The sequence below is a fragment of the Schistocerca cancellata genome, chromosome 10 (assembly GCF_023864275.1).
Source record: "Schistocerca cancellata isolate TAMUIC-IGC-003103 chromosome 10, iqSchCanc2.1, whole genome shotgun sequence".
NCBI classification, from domain to species: domain Eukaryota; kingdom Metazoa; phylum Arthropoda; class Insecta; order Orthoptera; family Acrididae; genus Schistocerca; species Schistocerca cancellata.
The window spans coordinates 144,239,207-144,265,944 of record NC_064635.1 but is presented as its reverse complement, the minus strand read 5'-3'; the positions used below and the strand labels follow the sequence as shown (position 1 = coordinate 144,265,944).

Here is a 26,738-nt window from a genome sequence, read left to right as displayed (position 1 = left end):
AAAAATGAAAAATCAAATACTCTTTGTTTGAATATGCCCTCTGTTTTATAGGATAGATTTTGTCTCGCACGAGCCAGAGTGATAAGTGTGGACTTTCTGACGCCTTGGGATTCTGTTGTTGATCTCATCGTTATCAGCGTAGCAGTACTGAAAGGTACTGCTTTTTTTCAGAGTCCGTTGGAAGAAATTCTGAGATCACCAGGCGAATGACTATAATACCTTCAGCGGCTTCAATATTTAACTGCATTCTGAAATCCCAGAAGTGCGCTTTTACACCACACACAGCTCATGTGAAAAAGTTACCCTTGTTAAAGTCAGAAATTTTCATCACTCTTGTATTACGAGGGTTATTCCAAAAGTAAAGTCCGGTTATAAAAAAAAATCAAAACTAAAATGTTTTTTCAAAACAATTGTTTTATTTACATTCCTTACATCTTTATCTATTTTTCTACATAACTTCCATACTTATTTAAACATTTGTCACATCGTTCAACAAGCTTTTGAATGCCCATGTTATAGAAATCGGCCGCCTGTGACGATAACCAGTCCTTAACTGCTTCTTTCACTTCATCATCTGTGTCGAAGCGCTTGCCGCCGAGAAACTCCTTTAAGTAACGGAACAGGTGGAAATCACTTGGCGCCAGGTCCGGACTGTAAGGAGGATGGTCCATCTGTTCCCATCCAAATTTCTTGATCAGAGCTTGCGTTTCATTTGCAGTGTGGGGTCTGGCATTGTCATGCAACAACAAGATTCCAGACGACAAAAGACCACGTCGCTTATTCTGGATTGCACGTCGAAGTTTAGTCAGGGTAGTGCAGTAGGTGGCTTTATTAATCGTTGTTCCTCTCTCCATAAAGTCGACTAACAATACTCCACGTCTATCCCAGAACACAGTCGCCATAACCTTACGTGTTGAGATTGTCTGCTTTGCCTTGACCTTGACTGGCGATGACGTGTGACGCCATTGCATTGACTGACGTTTAGACTCTGGAGTGATGTGAGAAACCCGTGTCTCATCCCCTGTGACAACATTGTCTAAAAGACTGTCACCTTCCTTATGATATCGCTCCAAAAAATCAAGAGCAAAAGCCATTCTTTTCATTCGTTGGGGCTCAGTAAGCAGCCTGGGAACCCAACAGGCACACAATTTGTGAAACTTCAAATGTTCAGACACAATTCTGTACAAAGTTGTTCTACTCACATTCGGAAAATGCATGTCTACGTCTGTAATAGTGAATCGGCGATCTTCACGAATGTTTGTGTCAACCGCATTGACCAAATCGTCTGAAATCACTGATGGTCGGCCACACCGTGGTTCATCGTGCACATTATCCCGTCCTTCATTAAAAGCTCGCACCCACTTGCGCACTTTACTGTCGCTCATTATGTTAGGACCGTACACTTCAGTAATCTGCCGATGGATTTCCGCCGCTGAATTGTTTCTTGCAGACAAAAACCGTATCACTGCCCTTACTTCACAATCGGCGGGCTGATCAATTGTCTTAAACATTGTAAAGTGACACTGTGAACTACACTCAGCAACAGTAACAAAGCGAATGGCGGCGTTTGACGCGAAAGGCTTGCCGGGAGTCGGCGCGCATGCGTGTTTTGTCATTGGCGCCAAATTTCAATAGTTACGGCGAATCGGACCTTACTTTTGGAATAACCCTCGTATTTGCAGTACTATGTTAGCTCAGATCAGATCACCTAAGAAGTGCAGCACCTGAGGTTTACCATTATTTCTTTCTGTTCGAAAATTAAATGACCTTTGAGGCTATACTATTTTTTTGCTCATTTCTTTTTACGTCTTTACTGTTCACATCACTGCAGGTTAGTTGGACCAGGTGGCTGGCCAGTGCTCTCAAAGTTAATTGTGCCGGTAAAGCTGCTACCCCATATTATCGCCAAGTCGATCTACGTGTAACACACAGCATAAGATGTATCCTTATTATCTTACTTGACTGTACTCGAGACAGATTGGCTTCTGCTCCACATGAAACGAAATCCAATAAGGTTCCAGAAATGCAGAATAATACATAGTGTAATATTTACATGAGGTTTATTCTTACGATGAACGGAGTTCAGTCTTTAAATTATGCAAAAATCGGTGAAAGTGCTATGACATGAAATATTGTCAGTAAACCTCGAAAGTAATAAAATCGGTGGCAATGAAAGTTAGTTTTGGAGAGGTGCTCAGATCCCCCAATGGTTAAGGCAGGAAATCTGGGTGTGAGTCATGGTCTGACACAAATTTTTGTTTGTCACAACACATTTATCATGTTATAGGTTCTGTATTGGTGAAAGGCTGTCACTGATGTCATTTCACACATTGCACTTCATTGATTTCATCTGCATTGACTCTATTAGTTACATTTCAGTGATTTGAATTAAATTAAAATTTTGAAAGATAACACTATTTCTGCTAAGACAGTATATTTGTTTTTGTTTAAGCTTCAAAGCCATTTTCAAGTGTACAATCAACACATATGGAACATCCAAACAACCGGGAAATCTAAATATGTGTTGTATTGTACAGTTAGATCCCCTGGTTGTTGTTTGTATATCATATGACATAATCCATGCAAATCTTCTCTACAAAATGCCTTTGTAGCTTAAACTGACCAATAGTTGTTCAAATAAACATAAATATACAGTTTATCTAAAAACAAAGATGATGTGACTTACCAAACGAAAGTGCTGGCAGGTCGATAGACACACAAACATACACACAAAATTCAAGTATATTTTTCCCATGTGGAATGTTTCCCTCTATTATATAAATATACAGTTTAGTGGAAATAGGTCTTCTGAAAATTTCCAAGTGATAGTGAAAACAAACCTAACAAAACTAATTGGGTACAATGTCTTCTTAACAACTGGGTGAAAATGCCATCCTGAGAGGTGTCTCCAGTAATATCTAGGTCCAAACATGTTAGATTTCTGACTTAAATATGAGTTCTTCAACTCCTGAGAAAAAAACACATTTCTCTTCTCCCCAAACTAAATGTGAAAAACTTCGACACACTCCATATCTCAGCAGTAGCAACTTTTAATGAAAACCGTGTGACTACTTTACAGAAATTTATCAGTATAAACTGCCAAACACTTAGTCGAGGGAAGTTGGAGCAGCAAATTTCTGAACTTTTTCATCTTTCATTTCAATTAAACCACAAATTGTCTCATATCCTCCATTACTACTACTGATAAAGTTATATCATATTTTTAATAGTAGACATAATTCGAAAGCAGTAAAAGGTAATAAATATTTCTTAATTTAGTGAATTCCATAATAAATTTACAATTTTTATGTTTTTAATAATAATAATAATAATAATAATAATAATAATAACAATAACAATAATAATAATCAGAAGCACTAAGTTATTCAGTTACAGAAATTTTTATGAATCATTTTGACACTATTGTAAAGAATCTCAAAAAAGCAAACTAAGTATCAGAACCTAACCTAACGCGCGCGCACACACACACACACACACACACACACACACACACACACACACACATTCTAATGCACCCAATTTCTGAGTACTTGTAAAGTAAGAGAACAATGGTTCTAGACATCTGAACCACAAATGTCAATGCAGGGGTGTGGTGTATCATTTAGTTATTGATGCCATTCCGACCTCTGAACAGTGTTGAGCATTTATCAGGTACTGATGTGAAGTGCATTATGTAGAGTATGGTTGAATGTTGGGCCTGTATCCACATAAATACTGTGATGATAAACTTTCCCGTACTTGTGACAATTTCTGACATTCAGACCTATTAGCAATAATAAGAGTTCTTCATTGCAGCTGTCAGTAGTACAATATGATTTCTGATACAAAAATAATGGCAGTTTTCTTTGTTGTTTCTAGTTACGTTTTGTTTCTTGGTTTTTCCTTTTTATTTTTTTTATATTTTATTTTGTTTTTGTCATTGAATTATTAATGATGAGGTTGGTGGAGATGATACAGACATTTTTTCGCTTCAAAAAACTGAAAGGGAGGAGGAAGGATGGGAGATGGAGAATAGTTCTATTCTTAGTTCTGAAGTGCAAGATATCAATGTCCGACATCGGTAATTATGTCATTTCCGGTGAGAATGTACAGGCAGTTAACTGTCCTTCAGCATCATTGTAATCATACGTTGTAAAGAAGTGCAGGAATCTACTGGTTATTTTCTCTCTCTCTCTCTCTCTCTCTCTCTCTCTCCGTATCAGTTCATAATTCATTGTGTGTTTTTCCTACTCCTGTATGGAAAGAAAGTGTAGTAAATGCTTGGCTGCTGGCTAATTGATGCTTGAGCAGTATTAGAACATTTGGTGCAGAACATTTGCAACTCCGAAATGAAAAAAAACTGTGAAGCATGAACACAATTTTTTGCAATTTGACTATTATGATCAGTATCATCCTGACAAAGAGATTCTTATTTGTTGCGAACCCTACTTGTTTGGCCCTCTCAATCTCCCCACCCAGTCTCCCAAATAATATATCCTGCAGACAATAAATGTGATATGTGTGTTACGCAAGCAGTTGATTGTTTTGTAAGATGGAATCTCCCTATAAAAGGACATGGGATTTTGTTGATATATATTCCCCACATTTTACTGCCACGGCATCTGATTTACATGAGTACGCTAAGTGCAGTCTCAGTTTTCTAGCATGGGGACGTCATAAACTGTAAAGTGTTTGGTAGGATAGGAGGAATGTATTTATTGCTTTCCCTGAGAAAAAAATCTGTTGACAGTTTGAGAGAAATGTAAATGGAAGTGTCCAGTGTGGTACACCCTGCCTATTCCATCCTCTTCAAGAAAGATACTGCCACATGTGTGGGTTGTGTTTGGTATTGCAGAAGCGTGCACTGAGTTTTGTGATGATGATCCACTGTAACATGAGGTGTGGAGTGTTGCGTCCCATTGACCAGTTTACACTGTACACTAGCCCGCAGCTTTATTTCTCGGCTGGAACTGGATGCCTTACTCATCACATTATTTATTGCTGTGTAATACCTAGAATGATTTACCGGAGTGAACTGGCAGAGGCTTTTAGTAGTATTCGCGAGCCGCAATTTTGCAGCAACATTGACAGTTACTCTTGATGGCACCTCTTTGTTTTTGCGTTGTATGCTTTTTATAGATTGATTTTCTTACCAAAAGCTTTAGAGATGTGGCTAGGCAGTTATTGTTAAGCTTTCTAGAGTAATTTTGTAGAATTTTTGTTTATTTACAGTGAAATTCTGTAGTGAACTACATATTTTGACAAAATCGTGCTCGATATACTGCAACTGTGACAGTAAAGATGTAATATTGCATCTACACCATCTGATCAAAAGTAACCAGACATCTGTTATAGCAGCATGTCGGCCCTTTGCCTTTGTCAACTTGAACTCGGCTGAGGACACTTTACACGAAGTGTCTGAACTCTCTGGAGAAATGACAGACAGATTTTTTGTAACGATCTGAGACCAGAGTAGTTAGGGATGTTGGACATTCGTGTCTGGAGCAAAGTTGACTTCCTGACTTATCCCAAAGGAGTTCCATTGGGTTCAGGACTCTGGACAAATCAGCCCATTTGAGGAATGTTACTTTCACCTCTACGCTGTTACTCTACCATATGTAGAATATGGTGCTGTAAAGTGTGCTTGTATCTTTCCGCATTTAGAATATTCTTAAATGAAATTACGGGACAACACGGCAAGCGTGAAAAGAGCGTCACTACTGTAACACCATCTCCTCTGTACTTCATTGTCACCGCTATACGTGGTGACGCAAGTCTTTGCCAGTCACATACACTTCTATCAGAATGCACAGGGGATAGTGCAGTTCATCTCTCCAAACTACTTGTTTTCAGTCATCCTCTGTACAGTGTCCCTGCGCCACCTGCAGAAATTTGTGGCTTACGAGCAGCTGCTTGACCTTTCTTTCTAAATCCTTACACGCAGTCACTGTGTTACAGGACAGCTTGTAGCATGTAGAAACTCGAGAGTGATTTTGTGAGAGTTTCCTTTTTACGACCATCCTCCACAGTGGTCAATGGCCGCTGCCTGTCGATACACAAGAAAGAGACTTCACATCCCGTCGACATCAAGATTGTTAGAGATAAATGTGTGAGATCTGGTACTAGTGTAGCTGTGGTGGTTCTTTTGCCTTTCTATTTCACAACCACATCACCTACTCTGACTGGGGCCGTTTGAGGAGGATTGAAATGTCCTTCACGGACGTGTTGCTCAAGTAATATCCAGTGACTTGTCGATATACGAAGTCGAGGAGCTCTCCCAACTGACCCATTCTGCTTTTAATGTTTATCTACGCGCAACACAGTACTCATCACCTCTTTTTATACTAGCGGGTCCACCTCTTGTGACATCTAGTGGCCAGGCCAACTCTATGTTACATAGCAGTGTCCAGGTACTTCTGATCAGATAAGTGTTTGTATTCTCTTTCTCTGTCTCTGTCCGTCTCTCTCTCTCTCTCTCTCTCTCTCTCTCTCTCTCTCTCTGTGTGTGTGTGTGTGTGTGTGTGTGTGTGTGTGTGTGTGTAGTTTTCAAGTTACTTCAATTAGAAGATTGAGGGAGTGGGGGGAGGGAGAGGCAGTGTGTCTTGCTGAGAACCACAGTTTCCTTCCACAATCTGTGACATCAAGTAATTTGATTGCTGTGTGCTGTAATTTTCAAAGTGAACAAAATATTTCAGTTTTAATTTTAGTTTTGATGTTTCAGTAGTGGCAGTACTAGTAGTTATTTTAATTTGTATGTCTTTTGACAATGGTGAGCTGAATGACTTCCTCTTTTGTGTTAGTACAAGTTACTGAGAAACAGTTCTGTCACCTGGATTTGATGGTGAAAACATTTTTGTTTTATGTTGTCACATTGCCTGATACATGCATTATGTTCATAGTCTCTTTAATCTAAGTGTCTCTTTCCAAAGTGATAAAACTACTTCTAATGTTTTACATCCCTGAAGGCTGTTTCTCACTATGTGAATTATGGAACACATTGTGTGAATTGATGAATCATTATAAAGTCATTCTGCAACTGCCTTCATTTCTGATATTTGTATATGACCACTCTTTGGTATCTATTATCAGTTGTTTCTTACCTCGTGGGGATGAGCATATTACGTCTTCATTCTTACAGAATAAGCTACACAAATTAGTTTTCATATATTCGTATTTGGTACATGACAAGAAATCACACCCAAGCCAATACTTCTGACACACACACACACACACACACACACACACACACACACACAGTGGGGGGGGGGGAGGGAGAGAGAGAGAGAGAGAGAGAGAAGAAAAGATGGATTAATATTGAAGATAATTAAAAATGACAGTTCACAATTTTAGTGTACAGTCAAAGCATAGCTCTCAGAAAAGTATTTCAGTTCTAAATTTTTGCAGTCTTCTGCACAGGATACCTTTGTGTGCATAATGTAAAGCCTATTGCAGTGTTACATTTGAAGTTTGCCATTATCTTCATATGGTTTCTTAGTTTAGTTTTTTATTTTGTGTGTTGAGTGTTCCATGTGTGTGCGTGAACACTGTGTTTTGACAACATGAAATAAATGCCATTTTGGACTGGCACATTAAGCCGTATTCCTTTTTATTTTTCCGTCAAAACTGACAAACCTGGACTACTGCATATAGTTACTTACTTCAATATTCCCTTGATAACTGTGTTATATGGTGTGTTGTATGTTTGACTATCATTGGAAACTCTTAATTTATATGTTTAAATTGTAATTGTTTTAGATTTTGCCATTGTCCTTGTCACTACACAGCCATAAACAATATCACATAGTGAAGTATAAGGAACTACAGTTGACTGTTTCATGCCATTCTCCAGTTAAAAGAATAATTCCAAAATCTAGGCAGCTGATGTCACATGGGATAATACTGTTGCAGAAGTAAACATACATCCTGAGATCATAAACAGTAACAGATAACCCAGAATGGTGTAAGGTTTGTCTTGAATCCTAAGGTAATAGCTTATTTTGCCTTGCAAACTGAGAGTTCTTCATATAAACACAAGCAAATAACTGAATTTGACAGAAGACATGTTGTAAGTCTGAGGAGGGTGGTCATCCTGAAGAAGTTTCATTACGATGCAACTGTGTATGATAATGGAGATGCTAGTCACTTGATAAAAGTGGTGTAATGTGAAGGGAAATTGAAGTTTCTGTGAACTAGCCAACGAGAAGTATTCCCGCAGCAGTTAGTGCAGGGAAGAGTAAAAGTGTTGCAAGGAATAATTTGGTTCGGAGTGGTGGGGCCATTTCAATTAAATTATGTAACAGTATATTGAAGGTGGTGTTTAGGCTGTACAAGTATGAGGAGTTAATAAGAGCAGTTGAACATAGACACAGACTGATCTGTTTAAAAAGAGAGAGCCAAAAAATGGGAAAGGAAGTACAGAATAAATAGCTGCAGTGGATGGGTTTAGAGGGGTAGTTCTCTACCTGCTTGGGGAATGGGTGTGTTGTCACCATCATCATTCGTTACAGTGGCTCGATCAGACTGTGTAAAAATTAGACTGTGAAAAAACTGGGACTTTGTATGGGCACTTAGGATTGTGCAGTTGAGTGCCCCACAATCATAATAATAATCATCATCATCATCATCATCATCATCATCATCATCATCATCTCTATGCTTAGGAAGGCACAGCTTGCCCAGCAGCCTGCAAAATTGCACTGTCTGCTTCAAGGATGCCGTTCGTAGTAAAGAAAAAGTACATAGTTTGTTTAGCCCCTCTCTGTGTTGCCTTTATCTTTGTCAGATTGACACAATTGGAAAACTTAGATAGGCAGCATCTTCTCCAAATGGTAAAACACTCATCTTGACCACCAAATTAATTTTATTTGTAGTCATGTGACACATTTTGTGAGAATCAAACCATCAGATCGTTGGCTGAAATATAAGACGACACATTAAAAAGAGTAAATTGAAATAGTGATGTAACAGACATAAGTTGGAAGCTTCACAAGGAAAACAGTTTCACAAGTAGGTTGCAGTAGTGAAGGTAACGCCTCTGACGTAAGATGATGATGTGGCAAATACTTATTAAAAACTACTTATGTAAGTTAGGTCCTATGACATCAGGCATAATTGCTACATGCCAAACATTTATAAAAATTAAATATATGATTTAAATTCTATGTACAAGAAAAATAATTGCTAACAAAATGGTTTTTATCTCTACCACCAAGTCTGTAGCTGCAGTGCTCAACATTTCTGGGATTTGAATATAAGAAAGTGGAGCATATGGAAAATAGCAAAGTATAAAAATTTGTACTAAATAAAAATAGTACAGAATGAGATCATAGTTATAAGAAAATCAATAAAAATGAAGTTTTAATAAAAAAGCAGATGGAAGGAAGAGGCAGGGACATTTATTAAGAATGAAAGGAACCATTGACATTTGTTGCCTAATAGCAAGTTAGATGTCCTCTGCTGGATTGCAATTACACTTGAAAACATCAATGGGATGCCAGTCAAGTATTCAACAAAAACAATACACAGCCAAGGCTGTGACATTATGAAAATTGCACTTTATAGTGATAGTGCTGAATATAAAGTGAAATAAATTTGGAGACCTGGTTCTACTTCGTCTGTTTGATTTGCAAGCATTTTTATTTAATACGTTTTACACAATTAACAAATTTCGGCCGAAGAGGCCGTTCTCAAGTCCTGTATAAGTACCAAGGCACTAGTAATGTGTAGATATACTCCTGTCATAGCTATAGCACTTGACAATAGCCTGCAAATAGATACAAAATGATGTGCAAAACTTAAACATGAAAGTAACGTGTCGCAAAATGTGCTACAGCAAGTAACATAGCTTGATGAAACTTGGACAATACGTAGAAAGAACTGCTGCAGTGTGCCACAGAAGGTAACTGAAAGAAGCATGCAGTGAAATGAACAGGAATGACACTTTTATTCGAAAACAATAATTATATTGAAGTCATTCAGCTTTGATGGTTCCCTGGTCATTACAAAAGCTGGGAAATGGTTCTTAATATGGTGTGTAATCATCGTGGAGGCAATGCATGCTCTGCACCGTGCTTCCATGCTGGTCACAAGATTGGTAATGAGTTCTTGTGTTTGGGCATTTCACTCTTACATCAGCATGGTTATCAACTGCTAGGTGGTTGCTGGTGCCTGTGGACATGCTGCAATCTGTGTTTCCAATGAATGGGAAGACAAGGGGCTGGGGAGTAGGCAGGTTAGTCCATTCGCTGAAAAGCCTCTCATTCCAAGAGCTGCTCCACCTGTGCTATTTGATGTGGTCGCACAAATTCATCCGTAAAAATGAAATGGGGCCGAATGCATCCCAAAAAGACTCTCATGGGGAAGGATTGCAGTATCACAGTAACATTGATCGGTGAAAGTAATGTGTTCAAAGATTTGGAAGTCAGCACACCCATGCAACATTATGCCTGCCCACACCATAAGACCTGGAGCATAAAAATGATTAGGTTCGACAATGTTCCTGGTTGCATTATGTGTTCCCACCTTCCACTCCATCAGTGTGCATCCGGAATCACTACTCAAACTGAAGCTGCTCTCATCCAAAAAGGACATGCGACCCCACTCGTCATTGGTCCAGTTCCCTATGTTCGTGGCACGATCACACACGGTATTGCTGATGTGTGGGTATCGACAGAACACGACATACGAATTGCTGGGTAAAGGGACCGTCCCCGTGCAGTTGCTGAGCCAAATTTGGTTGTGAGCCTTGTAGTCCTGTTAAATATGTGGCAATTTCACCTCCTGTTTGACATAGATCTCTTATTGTGTTCTTGCACTTGCACTGCTGTTAGACATGGGTCTCTTCTTGCCTATTGCACAATGTAGCGGTCTTCTGCTGCTGTAGTTGACATGTCTTATATCTCTATATATCATGTCATAGATCTGGGGATGGGATTTTTTCTAAGTGTGTCATATGATGATGAATAAAATTATGTTGGTGATCGATGCAGTGTTGTACCATTTATAGCCAACATGGTCCCAGATATAGAGAAGTTTAGTTGAAAATAAAAGAATATTCTCTTCTTGAATTCAGGTATACTATATCCACATTCACCGTTGTCCGACTTGAAGGATAAGAATTTTGAAACTGCCAATCTAAAGACTTGGGGACACTGCTGCTCTCATCCACACTATAAATCCAGTTTTTCTTAAAAAGATAACTAACAAAATTGAAGAGAATCTGACACAAAACCCACTTAGCCTCCATATACCTTATAAAAGCTTTTGATAAGACTTGTGGAATAATGGGAATAAGAGGTCATGTATTACATTTGACATGTGCTGTAATAAGCATGCACAAAGATGGCACCATTTACTTGGGCTGAAAAGCTGGATTGATGCTAGTTTCAAATAGGTAGGAATGCTATTTTAATAAGCCATGCTTTGGCAGTAAGAGGATTACATCAAAGAAGAAATATGCCTGTGGACATAATATGTTAACAATATAACACGAAGATATCAATAGCAGAAATCTAAAACTGTGTCTTTTGTGGGAAATTAAGATAAGAGGAAATATTATTCTTAATGAAGAAGCGTTATGATAAGTTAAACAGTTTAACTCCTTAGACTACGAAATCAAAGTTCAATGGTCTAAGAATGTTGAGGAAACAGACAAAATCATGCACATATGTATACTGGAGAGGCAGTAGTTGATTCCTTGAAGTATAACATGGAAATAAATAAATTGAAATTTCAACACACCATGATTGTTCAGTTTATTGTGAGTCAGTCGAGGATCATAAATAAAAGAACAGAGTTCAGGCTGTGGAAAATAATATTTCTCAGAATGATTGAAGTGACGGATTGGACCAATTTAGGAACCAATCGGATAACTGTAGATCAAGTCTACCAAAATGGAACAAAAAATGGGGTGAGCTCGTTAATAGAATGAGTAATTGAAGATTGTCTTCCAAAATCTTGAGACATGAACCTGAAGTAAACTTGGCAACCTGTGGTGTATTTATTTTTGCCCTGTAAAAGAGGGAATAAAACTGATAATGACACAACAAAATGAATGCACTGCAGTTTCCCCAGAGTCCAAGGCCTACCAAAGCAACTAAAACAAAACATACCTGTCATCCCTGACAGTAAACTAATATTATATTTACGTATTGTGCTTAAACATAACAAAAAATTTCGGTTGTAGAAAATGTCTTAAAAGTTCTTCCTAGTCTCTTAAAGTGCCTTGTCCTCCATGTTGTTTGTCTGTGGTTTTTCTGAACAGCAATTCTGTGCTCAGTCCAAACCAAAGTCTCAAGTTTGTTAGCCAGAATAGTCTTCTTCCTGGACTACATCTACTATCAATCTTTGCTTCAAGTATTATTTGAAGCTGGCTGTATTATTTGTTGTTCTGCCTTATATGGCAAAATTATTAGTGTTTCCTTCTTTTGGTATTAAAAATTTCAAAATCTCTGTTCATGTGCCCCAGAACTGCTACTGTTGTGACCTTATCTGCCCACAGTATCCTCAATATCCTTCAATATGCCCACATTTCAAACACCTTCCAGTTCTTACCTAGTATGGTGGTAAGTGTCCATGACTACTCTTTGTAGAGTAGGATGCTGAACACACAGCATCAGAGTAATAGAGTGCAAGGAGTAGTCTGTTTGTCGTGGCTAGTCAAATTTCCTTCTTTTCTGGAAAGAACTTCTGGCCCGTTTGATTCTGCAGCGAATTTCTTAATAGGAGTCCCAGTTATCATTGATTTCGCACCCAAAATATTTAAATGATGAAACCCTTCCGATCTTGTCATTATTGAGTCAATGAGCGCCCTGAATTTCACCTCATTCTCTGCTGACAGCTACTCATTTTGTTCTTCTGTTGCTCTTTTCAGGAACACTGCCTAGTAGTTCTTGGAGGTCTTCTAAGGTTGTTGCTTGATAGTGTTATCATCTGTATCTCATGATAACACAATCAATCACCATTCTTGGTACTTTCCGTCTAGAGCATCTTGGAAAATCTTTTCAGAATAGTCATTGAAAAGTAGTAAGGAGAGAATGCAGCCCTGGTGAACTCCTTTTCCACAACTGAAAATTCTTCTTCTGACAGCTGAACATAGACAGACACCAACTCTTTGGTTCTAGTGCAGACTTCCGTCCAGTTGGATGTCACGATCATCAAGCCCCAGTTCACCTAAGAACACAGATAGAAAAATTTCTGTATATAATGGTGCAATGGAGACTGGTTCATTTGGATAATAACATAACCACAGTTTTTTCAAAGTACAGATCCTTCTGTCTTACCAGTCTGTTGCTATCTGACTTTTACCTCTCTCTCCTGCCACTTGTTAAGTAGAAACCTATTTGTTTCTATAGTTAGTTGTAGCATAAGAACCATTTGCCTTTTTGTTGTTTCTGCCGCTGTGTCATTTTATGAATGAATGTCTTTGGCACAATAGTTCACCTTTTTTTGTCACACTCGCACTCAGTGAGACTCCAAAAATTAGTTAAATATGTAGTTTGTGTATGTATTAACATGCAGCACGAACGGAGAAAGAAAGCTTGTGGCAAATGAATTGGACAAGCACTGTGGATTCGAAACTCTGTTCCCATTGAAATACTGATAGTTCCAGAATAGAAAGAATGTACAAAAAATCAGAGGACAAATACCTCATCTGCAGCTGAACGGGGGCAGGTATATAAGTATGATCATCCACGATAGTCTTCTTGCAGAAGTGCTAATCTGTCAAGACGTGGAAGAGAGAGATTCTACATACTTCAGAAAGTGGTTGAGGGTAGGTAATAAGTTGGGCTCGAGCTCGGTCTGCAAGAGCATTGCCCACAAAAGGCAAGGTTCTGGTTTTGGTACAGAAATATCATCTCTTCTACGGACTATGCGAAAGTTGAATTGTTTGTCCGTTGCATTAACCTAATTAACTCCTAAAATTATTATAAGCTCCTCATGCAACAGTGGTAGTAAGAGTGTACGTGTGTGTTAAATGTGTTTTGTGTTTCCAAAAGATAAGAATATTTTTCTTCTTGTCTGATCAAAAATTTATAGATCAGCATTGAAATAGCTTTAACAAATCTGTGGCACGTACTGATACAGCGAAAAACTCTAGCTGTGAAGGCCGATGAAAATAACAAGTGCAGCGCTCGGAACTTGTTAATTAGTTCCTTTCCAGAAATTTCTTACAAATATTGTCTTCAGTGTGCTGATTGAATGTTTTTCCCTATTCAGTTGCTCCTGGATTTTCATTCATTTCAGTAAATTTTTCCGATCAAAATAAGTTTTCTTGTAAATAATGTCAGTGTCAATAACCTTGGAGTATTACTGGAATTTATGCGATAATAAGCACATCGGTGGGCAATTGCCCCAAAAGGAACTCGCTGAAGTCTTTATGTTTCATACAAAAATGTTAATTTCCTGCCAAATTATGCAGAATTCCAGCTAGACACGTAACAAAGCTTCTTACCGAACCTTAACAAATAACAGTTAATTTGGTGGTAAGTGCTGCTCATAATCTTAGACACTGCTTGCCAGTGCTTTACTTGCTACTACTGACAATACCATCTAATAACTTCCCCTCCACCTTGTATGGTGGATTATATTTAGTCTATTTTGGAGCATTACTTCAAAATTTATTTAAATAAGCTTATGCTAACATAATTTAGTTAATCATTATTAGTCAGTTTATGCATTGCCGAATGTTATGACATCAATTTTTCATTCATTTATTAAGTAACTGAACCATTGACTAGGTGTTTCCATCCACGTCAATTTTCAACTCCTCTTAATATAATGTCAAGAGGTAGGCCAGTAATCTTCTTCACTTCATCCGACCATTGACGTGTTGCTCTTCCTTCCTCTTGGTCTTATGACTTGACGTTTGGGTTGCAAGATGGCCTTCTTAAATTATCCTCTTTTCAGAATGTGCCTAAGGAACTGGGAGTAGCTTCAACTGGCCAGGTAAGATGCTAAATTCTTCTGTAACGGAAGCATCAATTCATTCTTCTGTCGATGGTATGCAAAAGTCTTCCACCGACACTATATCTGCAAGGCATAAATTTGACTCTTGTCACTAACTTTCGTGGCCCAATCTCACAGCCATGCAAGAACACAGGAAACACCAATTCTTCCATCAAACACATTGTTTTGGGTATTGCCCAGTTGTGCCAGATCTTTGCAAGTTTAACCATCACAGCTCACCCAAGGGTAATTTGCCATTTTATTTCTTTATCAAATTTTCCTGTGTCACTGATCAGAGTCCTTGATATACAGTATCATTCACTACTTGCAAATCCTTCAAGCAATCTGTTAGTCAGATTCAGTCTAAACCTTCTCTCTTAACAACCATGTTTATCTCTTAGGCCGAAATTTAAACTAATAGTCTTCACTCTGGGAAAAAGATTAAAAAAGTCCCTCAGTTTCTGCAGTTAGGATAGTATCATTTGCAGAGCATATGTTGTTGATTTTCCTGCTGCCAATGAAAATTCTGCCATCCCAGCCAACCAGTGTGTTGCTAATCACATACTCTGCACAGATGTTACAAAACACAGGTGTCAGTACGACCTTTCTGACTCCCATTTGTCACATTAAAAAAAATCTCGAGTATTTAATATCCACGTTTATGGTTGTGGGTGGTTGTTACAAAGACCTTTTGGTAATGATAGGTCCTGTGGAACCTCACACTAATTGAGCACATGTCGCAGCTTGTCCCACGTGAACATAGACTTCTTTTTATAATCTAGGAAACAAATGTATATATGGACATAGGGCTCAAGACTTCCTCAGTTGTCTGCTTCAGAATGCCTTTGCAGTCACATAACTTGCTTGTTCTGCAGAATTTTGAGTTTGCAGGAATTTTTTTTATGTTGATTCATCGTTTACAGAACTACTTTGCCAGTGTGTGATATTAATGCTATAGTGTTATAATTATAGTGGTCCCTAACTGATCCTTTTTTGCAAAGAGGAATTGGAACAGATGTCCAGTTGTTGCAGTTACAAAGTTACTTATTAAATGACAGCGTGCATGCCTTCCATCCCATCACAGTCAGCATTTCTCTGGAAAAATTGTCTTTACCTGGGCTTTTGTTGCTTTTTGAAATGCTTGATTACATTCTCAGTTTCACTGAGTGGAACATCTTGTTCTATATTATTCCATGCAAATAATTTCTTCCTTAACATTATTTCCTTTGCAGTACAGGATTGCACATCATTATTTACACCTAACTATTGCTTCTTTCTTGTCACCAATAAGATTGCCAGGTACAACTTCCAGCACCGCTGCATGGTTTGAACTCTTGGGTAGTGCTGTTTATCTTCTTGAAGAGGTCACGCATTTGGTTTAGCTTTTGATGCCAGTTATTTCTCACAAATACTGGTGAGATACTGTGACTAAGTGGTTTGGTAGTTACATGGCATAGTACTTTGTATGCTACTTTGTCTTCAGCAGTTCATATGTCACATTTCTTCAGTGTTCTCCTCTCTTCAGTCAGTAGTAGAGTAGTGTTTGAAATCAATGGATGCTTCACGTATTGAGTTGATTTAGTTAAATACATAATTAACAATGTTTCCATGTACCTTTCAATGATTCATATGACTTTAAAAATTTTATATAATGAGATTGTACGTTGTTGGCACAGAATGTAAACAGTGTTGGCTATTACATTTTTATATGAATAGTTAAGCCTTCAAAGGAAATAAAGGCCCAGTTATTGTGTATTAGATAAAATAACATACATTTCTGCAAGCAAGGAACTAAGTACTTCAAATCTGTGTAAACTGTAGGTCCTCCAAAATTTTTAATATAAAGTTTTTTTGTAAAATGAAATTTCCTCATGCAAAGAAAATATCATAGTAATCTGCAAAACACAAATTACTGTTTGAATTTTAAAAAAATGGAAAACATAGCTTATAAATGGTTTTAATATTTTCGAGGTAATTCTTGCCCAAAAGTAAACTGCTACAGAAAAATAAATGCCAGTTACTTAGTGTTGACATGATATCAAAGTAAGTGGATGCTCCCTTTTTCTACATTTCATGGTGTCATAACATTATTGTACGCTTGTGGTATGTCAACACTGTAGTGTCTGAGCAGCACATCATTCAATCTCTAAGGAAATAAGAACGGCTTAGGAATGAATGGCATTACGGAATGTGCCGTGCTTTACAGAAATATGTATTTGGTGCATTACTATAACTTACTCTCTAGTTTACCGATCTCACTTCATCCACTCTTTCTGCTATGAAAGATGCTGGTACACATATTGAAAATAAATTGTATACATTGTTATTGATTCATAAAATCTCCATTGTTTAAGGTATTCCGTGCGCGCACTCCACCAGAGGCAATCGATTTGGTGTCACGTCTTCTGGAGTATACACCGTCGTCGCGTACATCACCGCTGCAGGCATGTGCTCACACTTTCTTTGATGAGCTCCGGGAGCCTAACACTCGACTTCCCAACGGCCGTGAGTTACCACCGCTGTTCAATTTCACAGAGCATGGTAAGTGTCACTGAAGTAAAATGATTTACTTTTCACCTTCCTTTTGTTCTTTCTCCTTCCACTCTTTCATACTTCATACTGCATACTGTTGTTCACTTTGTCTTGTACACCCCCCACTCCATTACATCATCTTACTTGGCAGGTTTTATAGGCACGAATGATTACTGTAGCTGTTTCAGTTTTATTCACAATGTTTCGATGATCAACCCAGCTATTTTCGTCAGTTGCTGGAAGTTTTGATTTTATGTGTACTTGCTGCCTGGACTCTGACCAGACTTAATGATGATGACTGAGCCCTTTGCCAAAATGTTGTGCATAAAACAGAAAAAGTAATTCGGTAAAACACCGGGAAGCACATACAGCTGTCTTCTTCTTCTTCTTCTTCTTCTTCTTCTTATTATTATTATTATCATTATCATTATTATTATTTTTCCCATAACCGTTTCTCTGGACATGAAATTTTGAAGCTGCCTCCTCGTTCCTCTGTCCCACCTCTCTCTCCTCCCTCCCTCCTCCCCTGCCCCCTTCTCATAAAGCTTTGACATATAAATTTCTGGGATGTAGTCGTTTGTATGACTTTATTTAAACCTACGACTTTGTTCTTGCTGGTTGTTACCTGCTACTTAAAAAGTCCATTTATGGGCCTGGGATGGATCGCAACAGAAAATATCCTCAAAGAGTTAAAGCGCAATATTGTTTGACCCAGTCAGTTGGTCAGTAATGAGAACAGAAATGGAGCACTCAGTAGTGTTGTCTTTCCGACTATGGAAATCAAATGTATAAGGAGCAAAGGTGTTTTTGTAAACAACAAAAAAAATTAATTTATTCTTGATTTAATATTATTGTTAATTTCTGTGTATGTGAGTTAGTTTTCCATACTCTACAAAGCAGTGCTCGTATAGCACAGCAGCGCATCTAGAGATTTGAGGCTCTGATTGTGATGATGTCAGTGTGAAGATTGTGTGACTAAAATTGCCACAGACACACAGTAGTTATTACAATAAAAGAGTAGTTTGGACAGCAAGTTTTTATCTCAGTTTACAATCGCTAACTTCTGTCGCCTTGGACAGTACCTTCACAACCTGCAGATGAACACCACTCTGCATCACAGTTATTAGCACACTGGACTCTCATTCGGGAGGACAGTGAGTCAAATCTGCTTCTGGTCATAGAGATTCAGGTTTTCCTTGATTTCTCTAGATCACTCCAGATAAATTCATCTTGCTTTTCTAGACCTCAGAAATGTTTTTGATCATGTACCACACGAAATAATGTGATTAGCGCTTCAAGTTGTGGCAATCTGAGTACCTCGTTAACTGGATGCGGCATCAGTGTGTAGAGAGGAGCAGCTATGTCCAGGTTGCTGCAGTAGCGTCAAATAACTTTCGTGTCAGAGTAGGAGTCCACTGAGGAGACTAAGTTGCTCGGATGGGCAAGTGGCATTACTCTACTGGATCATGTTTCGAACGATGCTTTTAGGAAACATTTTGTGGTCGACCGATCCAGAAGAAAATGCGAGAAAGGCCTTTGCGATGGCTCGGTCGTATGCTGCACGCAGAGGGCGATACTGTCACAGAGGCAGCACACACAATGGAAGTCGCAGGAAAGGGATCAGAGAGACGACCCCGACAGCATGAGCTGACACACTGCACAATGACCTGAATGCGGTAAATGTTTATCCAAAAATGGCCCATGATTGGAAATGGAGAAAGCAAATCCACTCCGTGGAACCTGCTACTGAATGGGACAAATGATGATGATGATGATGATGATGATGATGAAGAAGAAGAAGAAGAAGAAGAAGAAGAAGAAGCAGCTGCAGACAAATGCCAGGATGGTTCCTTTCGAAAGGTCGTGGCCGATTTCCTTCCCCGACCGAGCTTGTGCTCTGCCTGTGATGACCTCGTTGTCGACATCCTTCTACCTCTCGGCATCCTTTCCGACCAAATTACAGTTGATCCCACTCAGAGACCCACATGCTGCTATGCTCAGAAAGACACAGTGCAAATGCTGTCAGGTTGTCACTTTCTCTTTGCTCAGTTCCAGATGCACCTTAAAGAATTTGAAGTTCTATGTTCAATTCTGTTTCTATCATATCTGTAACCTACTTAAGGACTTTTATATTCTTATTTGGAAAGGTTGAAAGCTGTTAAAACATTCAGTCTTGCCAACCCCCGTTTACACAATTAGAACAGTTTCATATTTGACTTCAGGAACAATTATTTCAAGCTTCTTTTGTAGGTCATGCTTTCTTCCATTCCTTTGCTATCTGTTCAGAGTGTGATGTTGTCACACAACCACGTTAGAGTGCAAATCTAAAAGCAGTTTCGGTAATGAGGTACTCCATGTAGCACTGAAAACATCTTTATAATGACACAAACGTGCAGACGGAAAATAATTACCTTTCGGACAGAGAGTTCTGTCATTTATACAAACAGAAGATTTTCCAGAGAATGTAAACATACTAATTTCCAGAACATTTTAGAAATGATAAATGACAATGAATACTAAATTACAAGTATTTTCTGATGATCTGGATTCCTCTGGTGACCGACAGCACTACTGCGTGCAGCATAGCTCGTGGCATTGCTCCCTCTCCTGAAGAAACAGTGCCTCGCTGTTCCAGAAGTTCTCATTGGAGCTGAATACATCATCCTAGATCTAGATCTTTTCAATGGTGCTCTGGAATTGCTGGAGGATCCTTGCGCTTGAGTTACTTTCGCATCCTCTTCACTGTGATGAGCATCAGAGGTAGCCCCCTCCTGTCAAATCTTCACAACTGTTGAGCAAGTGGTTAGTTTCTTTGAAAAAGAAGCCACCACCATTGAACTGCACCTCAGGACTCTCATTGAGCTTCGTACAGAAGGCATAGACATTGTCTCTTTTATGTAACAATGAAATTTGCCAAACAGCCATGCAGTTGAGATGTTATTTGATTTTATTGTATCTTCACTACCAGTTTTGGCAATTCATTATGCCATCTTGAGGCCCCATAAACACATGTAAAAAAATAATCAGTATTGGCATACTGGAACTGTTTGTTTCTGGATGTTGGGAATTCATAGCTCCTGTGCTTCCCTCAAAGACTTGACTGCAACTCTTAGTCGAGTCTTTGAAGATGGCGTAATGAATTGCTGAAACTGGTAACAAAAATAAAATAACATCTCAATTACACAGCTGGTTGGTGAATGTTGTTAAATATTTGACCAGTTGCTGTCCCGTGTCCACAATGGATCGGCACACACACTCTTTGCTTTTGTGCCTTTGCTGAAGTGTCATAATCCTTGTGAAATCCAAAAAGCAACTAAGCATATGATAGAGTGCAAAGTAGCATTATAGTAATTTTTCTGATAGTCCCAGTTTCTGCACAGGCATAAAAATCTATACAGAGTCTCCTGAAATGTGCTTCACTGACTGGTGCTTTGTATTCTAGCATGCTTTTCTCCTTTTCTTAAGTGTCTGTGGTGTGCACGGGAGCCAGCTGTCTGCTTTTCCAATCCTGATGATGAGCAGTTCCATGTAGTCATTCTAAGTATCATTTGGTTGAAACGGGAACAACATATCTCTTTATTGCTGATAATTGATTTATGGGTATATCTCATCATTTCGGCCTTGCAAACGTGAGTGAAGTAGCCTGTAGCACCTCACTTTGCTATGTTGCTGCACATGCGAATGTCACGGAGAGCTGTATTAAATCCCGGTCTCTGTTACACATCGTTGTAGATCGAGAGCATGTCCGCCAATGTTTCATTAAATCATTCTGTGAGGCTGTCTGTCTGTCTGTCTGTCTGTCTGTCTGTTTGTCTGTGAGTGATAAGCTGTCATTGTTCTGTGTGTGCTATCACAATGTGAAGTTACCCCTCATATTAGTCTCTACTCGAAAACATTTCGATGATCAGAAATAATCACGAGGATCATTTGTGCTTCAAAAGATAACCACCTTCAAGGAACATGGCAAAGTTGATAACTTTGACGACAGCATGCTGGGTGAGGTAGTCAGTGCAGACATGCATCTGATTCTTGTCTACCATCTGCACAAGTTCCAGGTGAACAGATGTCAGAGCGTCTCGGAAATACTTCTGGACAGCTGGCTGTGGATGAGCTGGGGTGATGATGATGTATTTCCACCCCTTTGGATCATTGTTCCTTGTATACAGTGTTCCTTTTATTAATCAGTATTCTTGTTTGGTTGGTTCTCCATTCAAGGCTTCTATGGTTTTCAGCAATGCTAGCTTTTCCCTCTATTCAGCAGCAACATCATTTAATTGAGTCACGACAGAGCTTTCATCCATGCTGATGTGGTGTGCCAAAGGATTCCCTGAAAGGCTGTCATATACCGATGTTTGTGTCCAATTTTGTTTACTATTGTGATTTCATACTCCTGAAGCCTGAGTGACCATCTCACCATCCGGCCCGATGGATTATTCATGCTATTAAGTCAGAATAATGATCTGACAACCAGTGAATGGTTCGCCAAATAATTACAGTCGGAACTCGATAGCCCAAACAACTACGAAGCACTCTTTCTCTGTTGTTGAGTACATTATCTCCGATTTGCACTGGAACTGGGCCTAACCCATAACTGCTACCCCGTCGGTGTGGTGCTCTGCATCGTCATTCTCGTCTCTCAGTGCTAAGACTGGAGAATTTGTTAGCACTTTTTTAAAGACGAGGAAATATCTCTTTTGCACATTGGTTCCAGAAAATTTGCCATCTCCCTGCAGTAGTTCTTGCAGGCGAGAACAGTAAGTCATCATCACTGTGTGGCAATGGGTAGATATCTTTTTTCATATTTTTATTCAGTTGGTGGTACTTGTCTCAAACTTCGTGTGCCGTCCTCCTCCTTCATAAAGATCAAAGGAAGAGAAAGGACAATCTGAATGTTTAGTGATATCACCTTGCAGCATCTTTTCCCCTTCCTCCCAAATTGTACATTGTCCAGGTAGCAACACCCTACACAATTGCTGGCTAATTGGTGGATGATTGCCAGTGTTTTATCATGGGCTGCTTGCTCTGTCTTTTCTCCCTTCAGGATTTGTAGGCATCCAAAAATTGGTGCAGAACGGCTGACACTCACTGACAATATTCATCAGTCACAAGATCCTATTGACAGTTCGATAGTACCTGCATTATAACTGAAAAAAAGTCAAAAGTCAAAAGCCAAGATCACTAAAAACATTTTATTGGATGAGCAGTTTCAACAGAACCTATATGCTGTCATCAGATATGCAAGAGGGTGAACAGAAATTGATAGAAAAATATTTTACAGTCATGATATTACAACTTGATAAACTGCCGTGTTACATACCCTACAGAATTATAATTCCTTATGCTTTAAAATTTTGACACCATATTGGTCATCAATGTTGCAAGTGGCTTCACATTGCATATGCACTTCCAAATAACACGGAGATCACTATATATTGGCATGCCAAATGTAAAAGGATTATGTACAACTGCAAACATAACTACATTGTCACAGAAGAAGCTGAGTAGTGCCGTGTTGTGGTGGTTTCCTAATGCCCATGACCTTACTGCTATTAAACACTACCTTTCCAGATGCCCTGTGGATTCCAAACCAACTACCTCCTTCCTAGTCGCAATAACCAACTATATCCTCACCCACAATTACTTCTCCTTTGAAGGCATTATCTACAAACAAATCTCGGGTGCAGCTATGAGCGCCTGCTTGGCACCATCCTATGCCAGCCTGTTCATGGGCCATCTAGAGGAATCCTTCCTAAAAGCCCAGAATCCTAAACCCCTCACCAGGTTCAGATTCATTGATGACATCTTTGCTATCTGGGTTGAAGGTGAGGACACCCTATCCACATTCTTCCAGAACCTCAAAAACTTCTCCCCCATTTGCTTCACATGGTCCTACTCAATCCAACAAGCCACCTTCCTAGATGTTGATCTCCAACTCGGAGATGGCTGCATCAGTACCTTCGTCCATATCAAACCTACTAACCACCAGCAGTACAGCCTAGCCACCCGTGGTCGTAGCATCTGCAGTGACGAGCAGTTCCTCACAAAATATACCGAGGGTCTCACTGAAGCCTTCACTAACTGTAATTATCCTCCCAACCTTGTGCAAAAACAAATCTCCCATGCCTTATCTTTCAAGTCTCCCACCACCTCCCAAAGTCCCACAGAGGAGCATTCCCCTCGTAACTCAGTACCATCCGGGACTGGAGCAACTAAATTACATTCTCCGCCAGGGTTTCGATTACCTCTCGTCTTGTCCTGAAATAAGAAACGTCCTGCCCACTATCCTCCCCACCCCTCCTACAGTGGTATTCCGCCATCCGCCAAACAACACAATATACTCGTCCATCCTTGCACAACCCCTGCTCCCAACCCCTTACCTCACGGCTCATACCCCTGCAATAGACCTAGATGCAAGACCTATCTCATACATTCTCCTACCATCACATACTCCAGTCCGGTCAGTAGCATCACCTATCCCATCAAAGGCAGGGCTACCTGTGAAACCAGTCATGTGATTTACAAGCTAAGCTCCAACCACTGTGCTGCATTCTATGTAGGCATGACAACCACCAAGCTGTCTGAGTGGACCATCCTGTTGCTGAACACACTGCCAAATATGATATCCCTCATCTCCGTGACTGCTTCACAGCCTGTGCCATATGGATCCTTCCCACCAACCAGCTTTTCTGAATTGCACAGGTGGGAACTTTCCCCGCAATACATCCTATGTTCCCGTAACCCTCCTGGCCTCAACCTTCGTTATTCACTGTCCTCACACACCAGCCCCTCCGTTTCCATTCCAGCACTACACAGCTGTCATTTCACCGCTGCACCCAGCCTTTTAATTTCGTTTTATTTCTCTCCTTTCTTCTACTTCGTCCCCGCCTTCTCTCCTGCCCTCCATCTAAACTGCAGCACTTCACTATCTGCCATCCCCACCATACTATCCCCCCCCCCCTCTCCCCACCCCAGCCTCCTCCTTACCCCCACCCAGTCACCACTCCCATCATGCACTGGTGCTGCTGCTCACAGTGTGGTTTCAGTTATGAGACTGCAGGTAGGTGTGTGTGTGTGTGTGTGTGTGTGTGTGTGTGTGTGTGTGTGTGTGTGTGTTTCGCTGACAAAGGCCTTAATGACCGAAAGCTATAATTGTGTGAATCTTTTTGTTATGCCTATCGCGGCTCGGCATCTCCACTATGTGGTGAGTAGCAACTTTCCTTCTCTAATATTGAAATGCTGCTCATGTAACACGGACCAATGATGGAAGCTGCCACCATCAGGTATCGGGAATGCAAGAAACACTACCCGCAGCTGATTTTGAACGACCTATGACTGAACTGCGGCAGACAATGTATTTTGTAGCTCTCAATTTACACTCGCATCCTAACCTAATAACAACCTCTTAATGTGCAATGTACCTGAGAAACCAGCTGTCAGCAACCTGCGGCAGGACTATTAATTGTGCTCACTTTGCTCGTGGCGATTAAAGCTGACCTGTACAAACTAACTCGAAACAGAAAAAGCGAAGGTTTTTGCTGTGTGAGATAATGCAATATCAACCAATGAGCAGTCCTGGTTGAAACTAGTTTACAAATTACAGGCAATACAGGCAGATTCTAAAAGAAAAGATGTTGATAGAAGAAAAATAAGAGCAAATAAAAAAACCAATACGATGATGAAAATGATGCAAAGAAAGATTAAAAATTGAAAAAAGAGATTGAAATCAATTAATTGAAAATAATGATCACTCATTTTAGTAAAGATTTAAGAAAAAAAAGGAAAAAATGTATCATCACCTGGTGATACACCAAGAACCTTTTGCATCACAGACTGTGACATTATCAACGCATTTCGGAAAACTTTACAATGACATTGTCATATTTATTTATCTACAGAAACAGTTGCAACGATCATTTTCTGCCTTCAAAACATTGGTTTAACACCATGTCATATGAAGTTTACATACTGTTCGCCAACCTCTGTAATGATAATTGAATATGTGAAAGCGAATCGCCTCTTGTGCAAAAGATTCCAGTAGTCTTTGGCCAGTTGCGTGTAAAAAATCTGCGTATTTTGTTACCATAATTGGTGTGTGTGTGTGGTGTGTGTGTGAGAGAGAGAGAGAGAGAGAGAGAGAGAAGAGAGAGAGAGAGGAAAGGAAATGAAATGATAACAGTTAAAGTGTGTTGTTGAGGTGCTGTTACTGGAGGAAGACACCTCCAACAAGTGAAGTGTCAACTATCAAGTAATTTCACTCTTGACTTTAGTAACCTGCACAGTATAGTTATGATTATGTACATACATAATACTTTTATCAAACAGTGGAAAATACAGGACAAAATGTAACAATATTATGAAAAGTAAAGTTGCTACTCACCATATAGCGGCGATGCTAGTCGCAGATAGGCACAATAAAAAGACTGCCACAAATAAGCTTTCGGCCAATAAGGCCTTCTCTCTCTCTCTCTCTCTCTCTCTCTCTCTCTCTCTCTCTCTCTCTCTCACACACACACACACACACACACACACACACACACACACACGACACTGCAGTCTCTGGCAACTGAAGCCACACTACGAGCAGCAGCACCAGTGCATGATGGGAGTGGCGACTGGGTGGGGTAAGGAGAATGCTGGGGTGGGGAGGGGTAGAGATAGTGGGTTGGAGTGGGAACAGTGAAGTACTGCTGGGGAGTGCGCAGGGACGAGGTGGAGACAGGGTAGGGTTGCTACGTGGTTGGGAGGTTCGACGGGGGGCAGGGGAGAGGTGGGGAGGGGGGGGGGGGGTTAGCAGAAGAGGAGAAAAGAAAGACTGTGAGAGATAGTGGAATGAGGGCACTGTGGTGCTGGAAGGGGTTGGATGGATGACTGACTTTTATATTTGACTTACTGATGTGTAGTGATTTTCGTAGCAGTGGGAAGTGCATATGCAGTGTAAAGCCACTCGCAACACTGATGCACAATATGTTGTAAAGATTTTAAAGGCTAAGGTACTTTTCATTCCATAGATTATGTAACAAGTTGGAATATCATGATTGTAAAATATTTTCTGTCAAAACAGATAATCCAAAACAAATGTTTTTTTTAGTGATTTTGGCTTGTTAAGTTTTCTAAAATTGTCATACACTGCAGATCCCCCCCCCTTTCCAGACTGACAATGTCAACAATACATACGTAGCTGTAGTGGTGGCAGAGCAGAATTCTACATCAGTGGACTGCACTGCCCCTTTGGAACTGGTTTGGCTGTTCCTATGCAAATA

At 39.7% G+C, this 26,738-nt stretch overlaps 1 protein-coding gene across 5 annotated transcripts in view; it reads left to right on the top strand.

The window, feature by feature from the left end:
- The window catches only part of LOC126106762 (glycogen synthase kinase-3 beta), a 323,063-nt gene that overhangs the window by 279,672 nt on the left and 16,653 nt on the right, over positions 1 to 26,738 (top strand). For all 5 annotated transcript variants that reach the window (XM_049913137.1, XM_049913139.1, XM_049913138.1 and 2 more), the window contains one exon: positions 17,301 to 17,487. In XM_049913137.1, the coding sequence (XP_049769094.1) occupies positions 17,301 to 17,487 (187 nt within the window). The remainder of the gene's footprint in view (positions 1 to 17,300; positions 17,488 to 26,738) is intronic.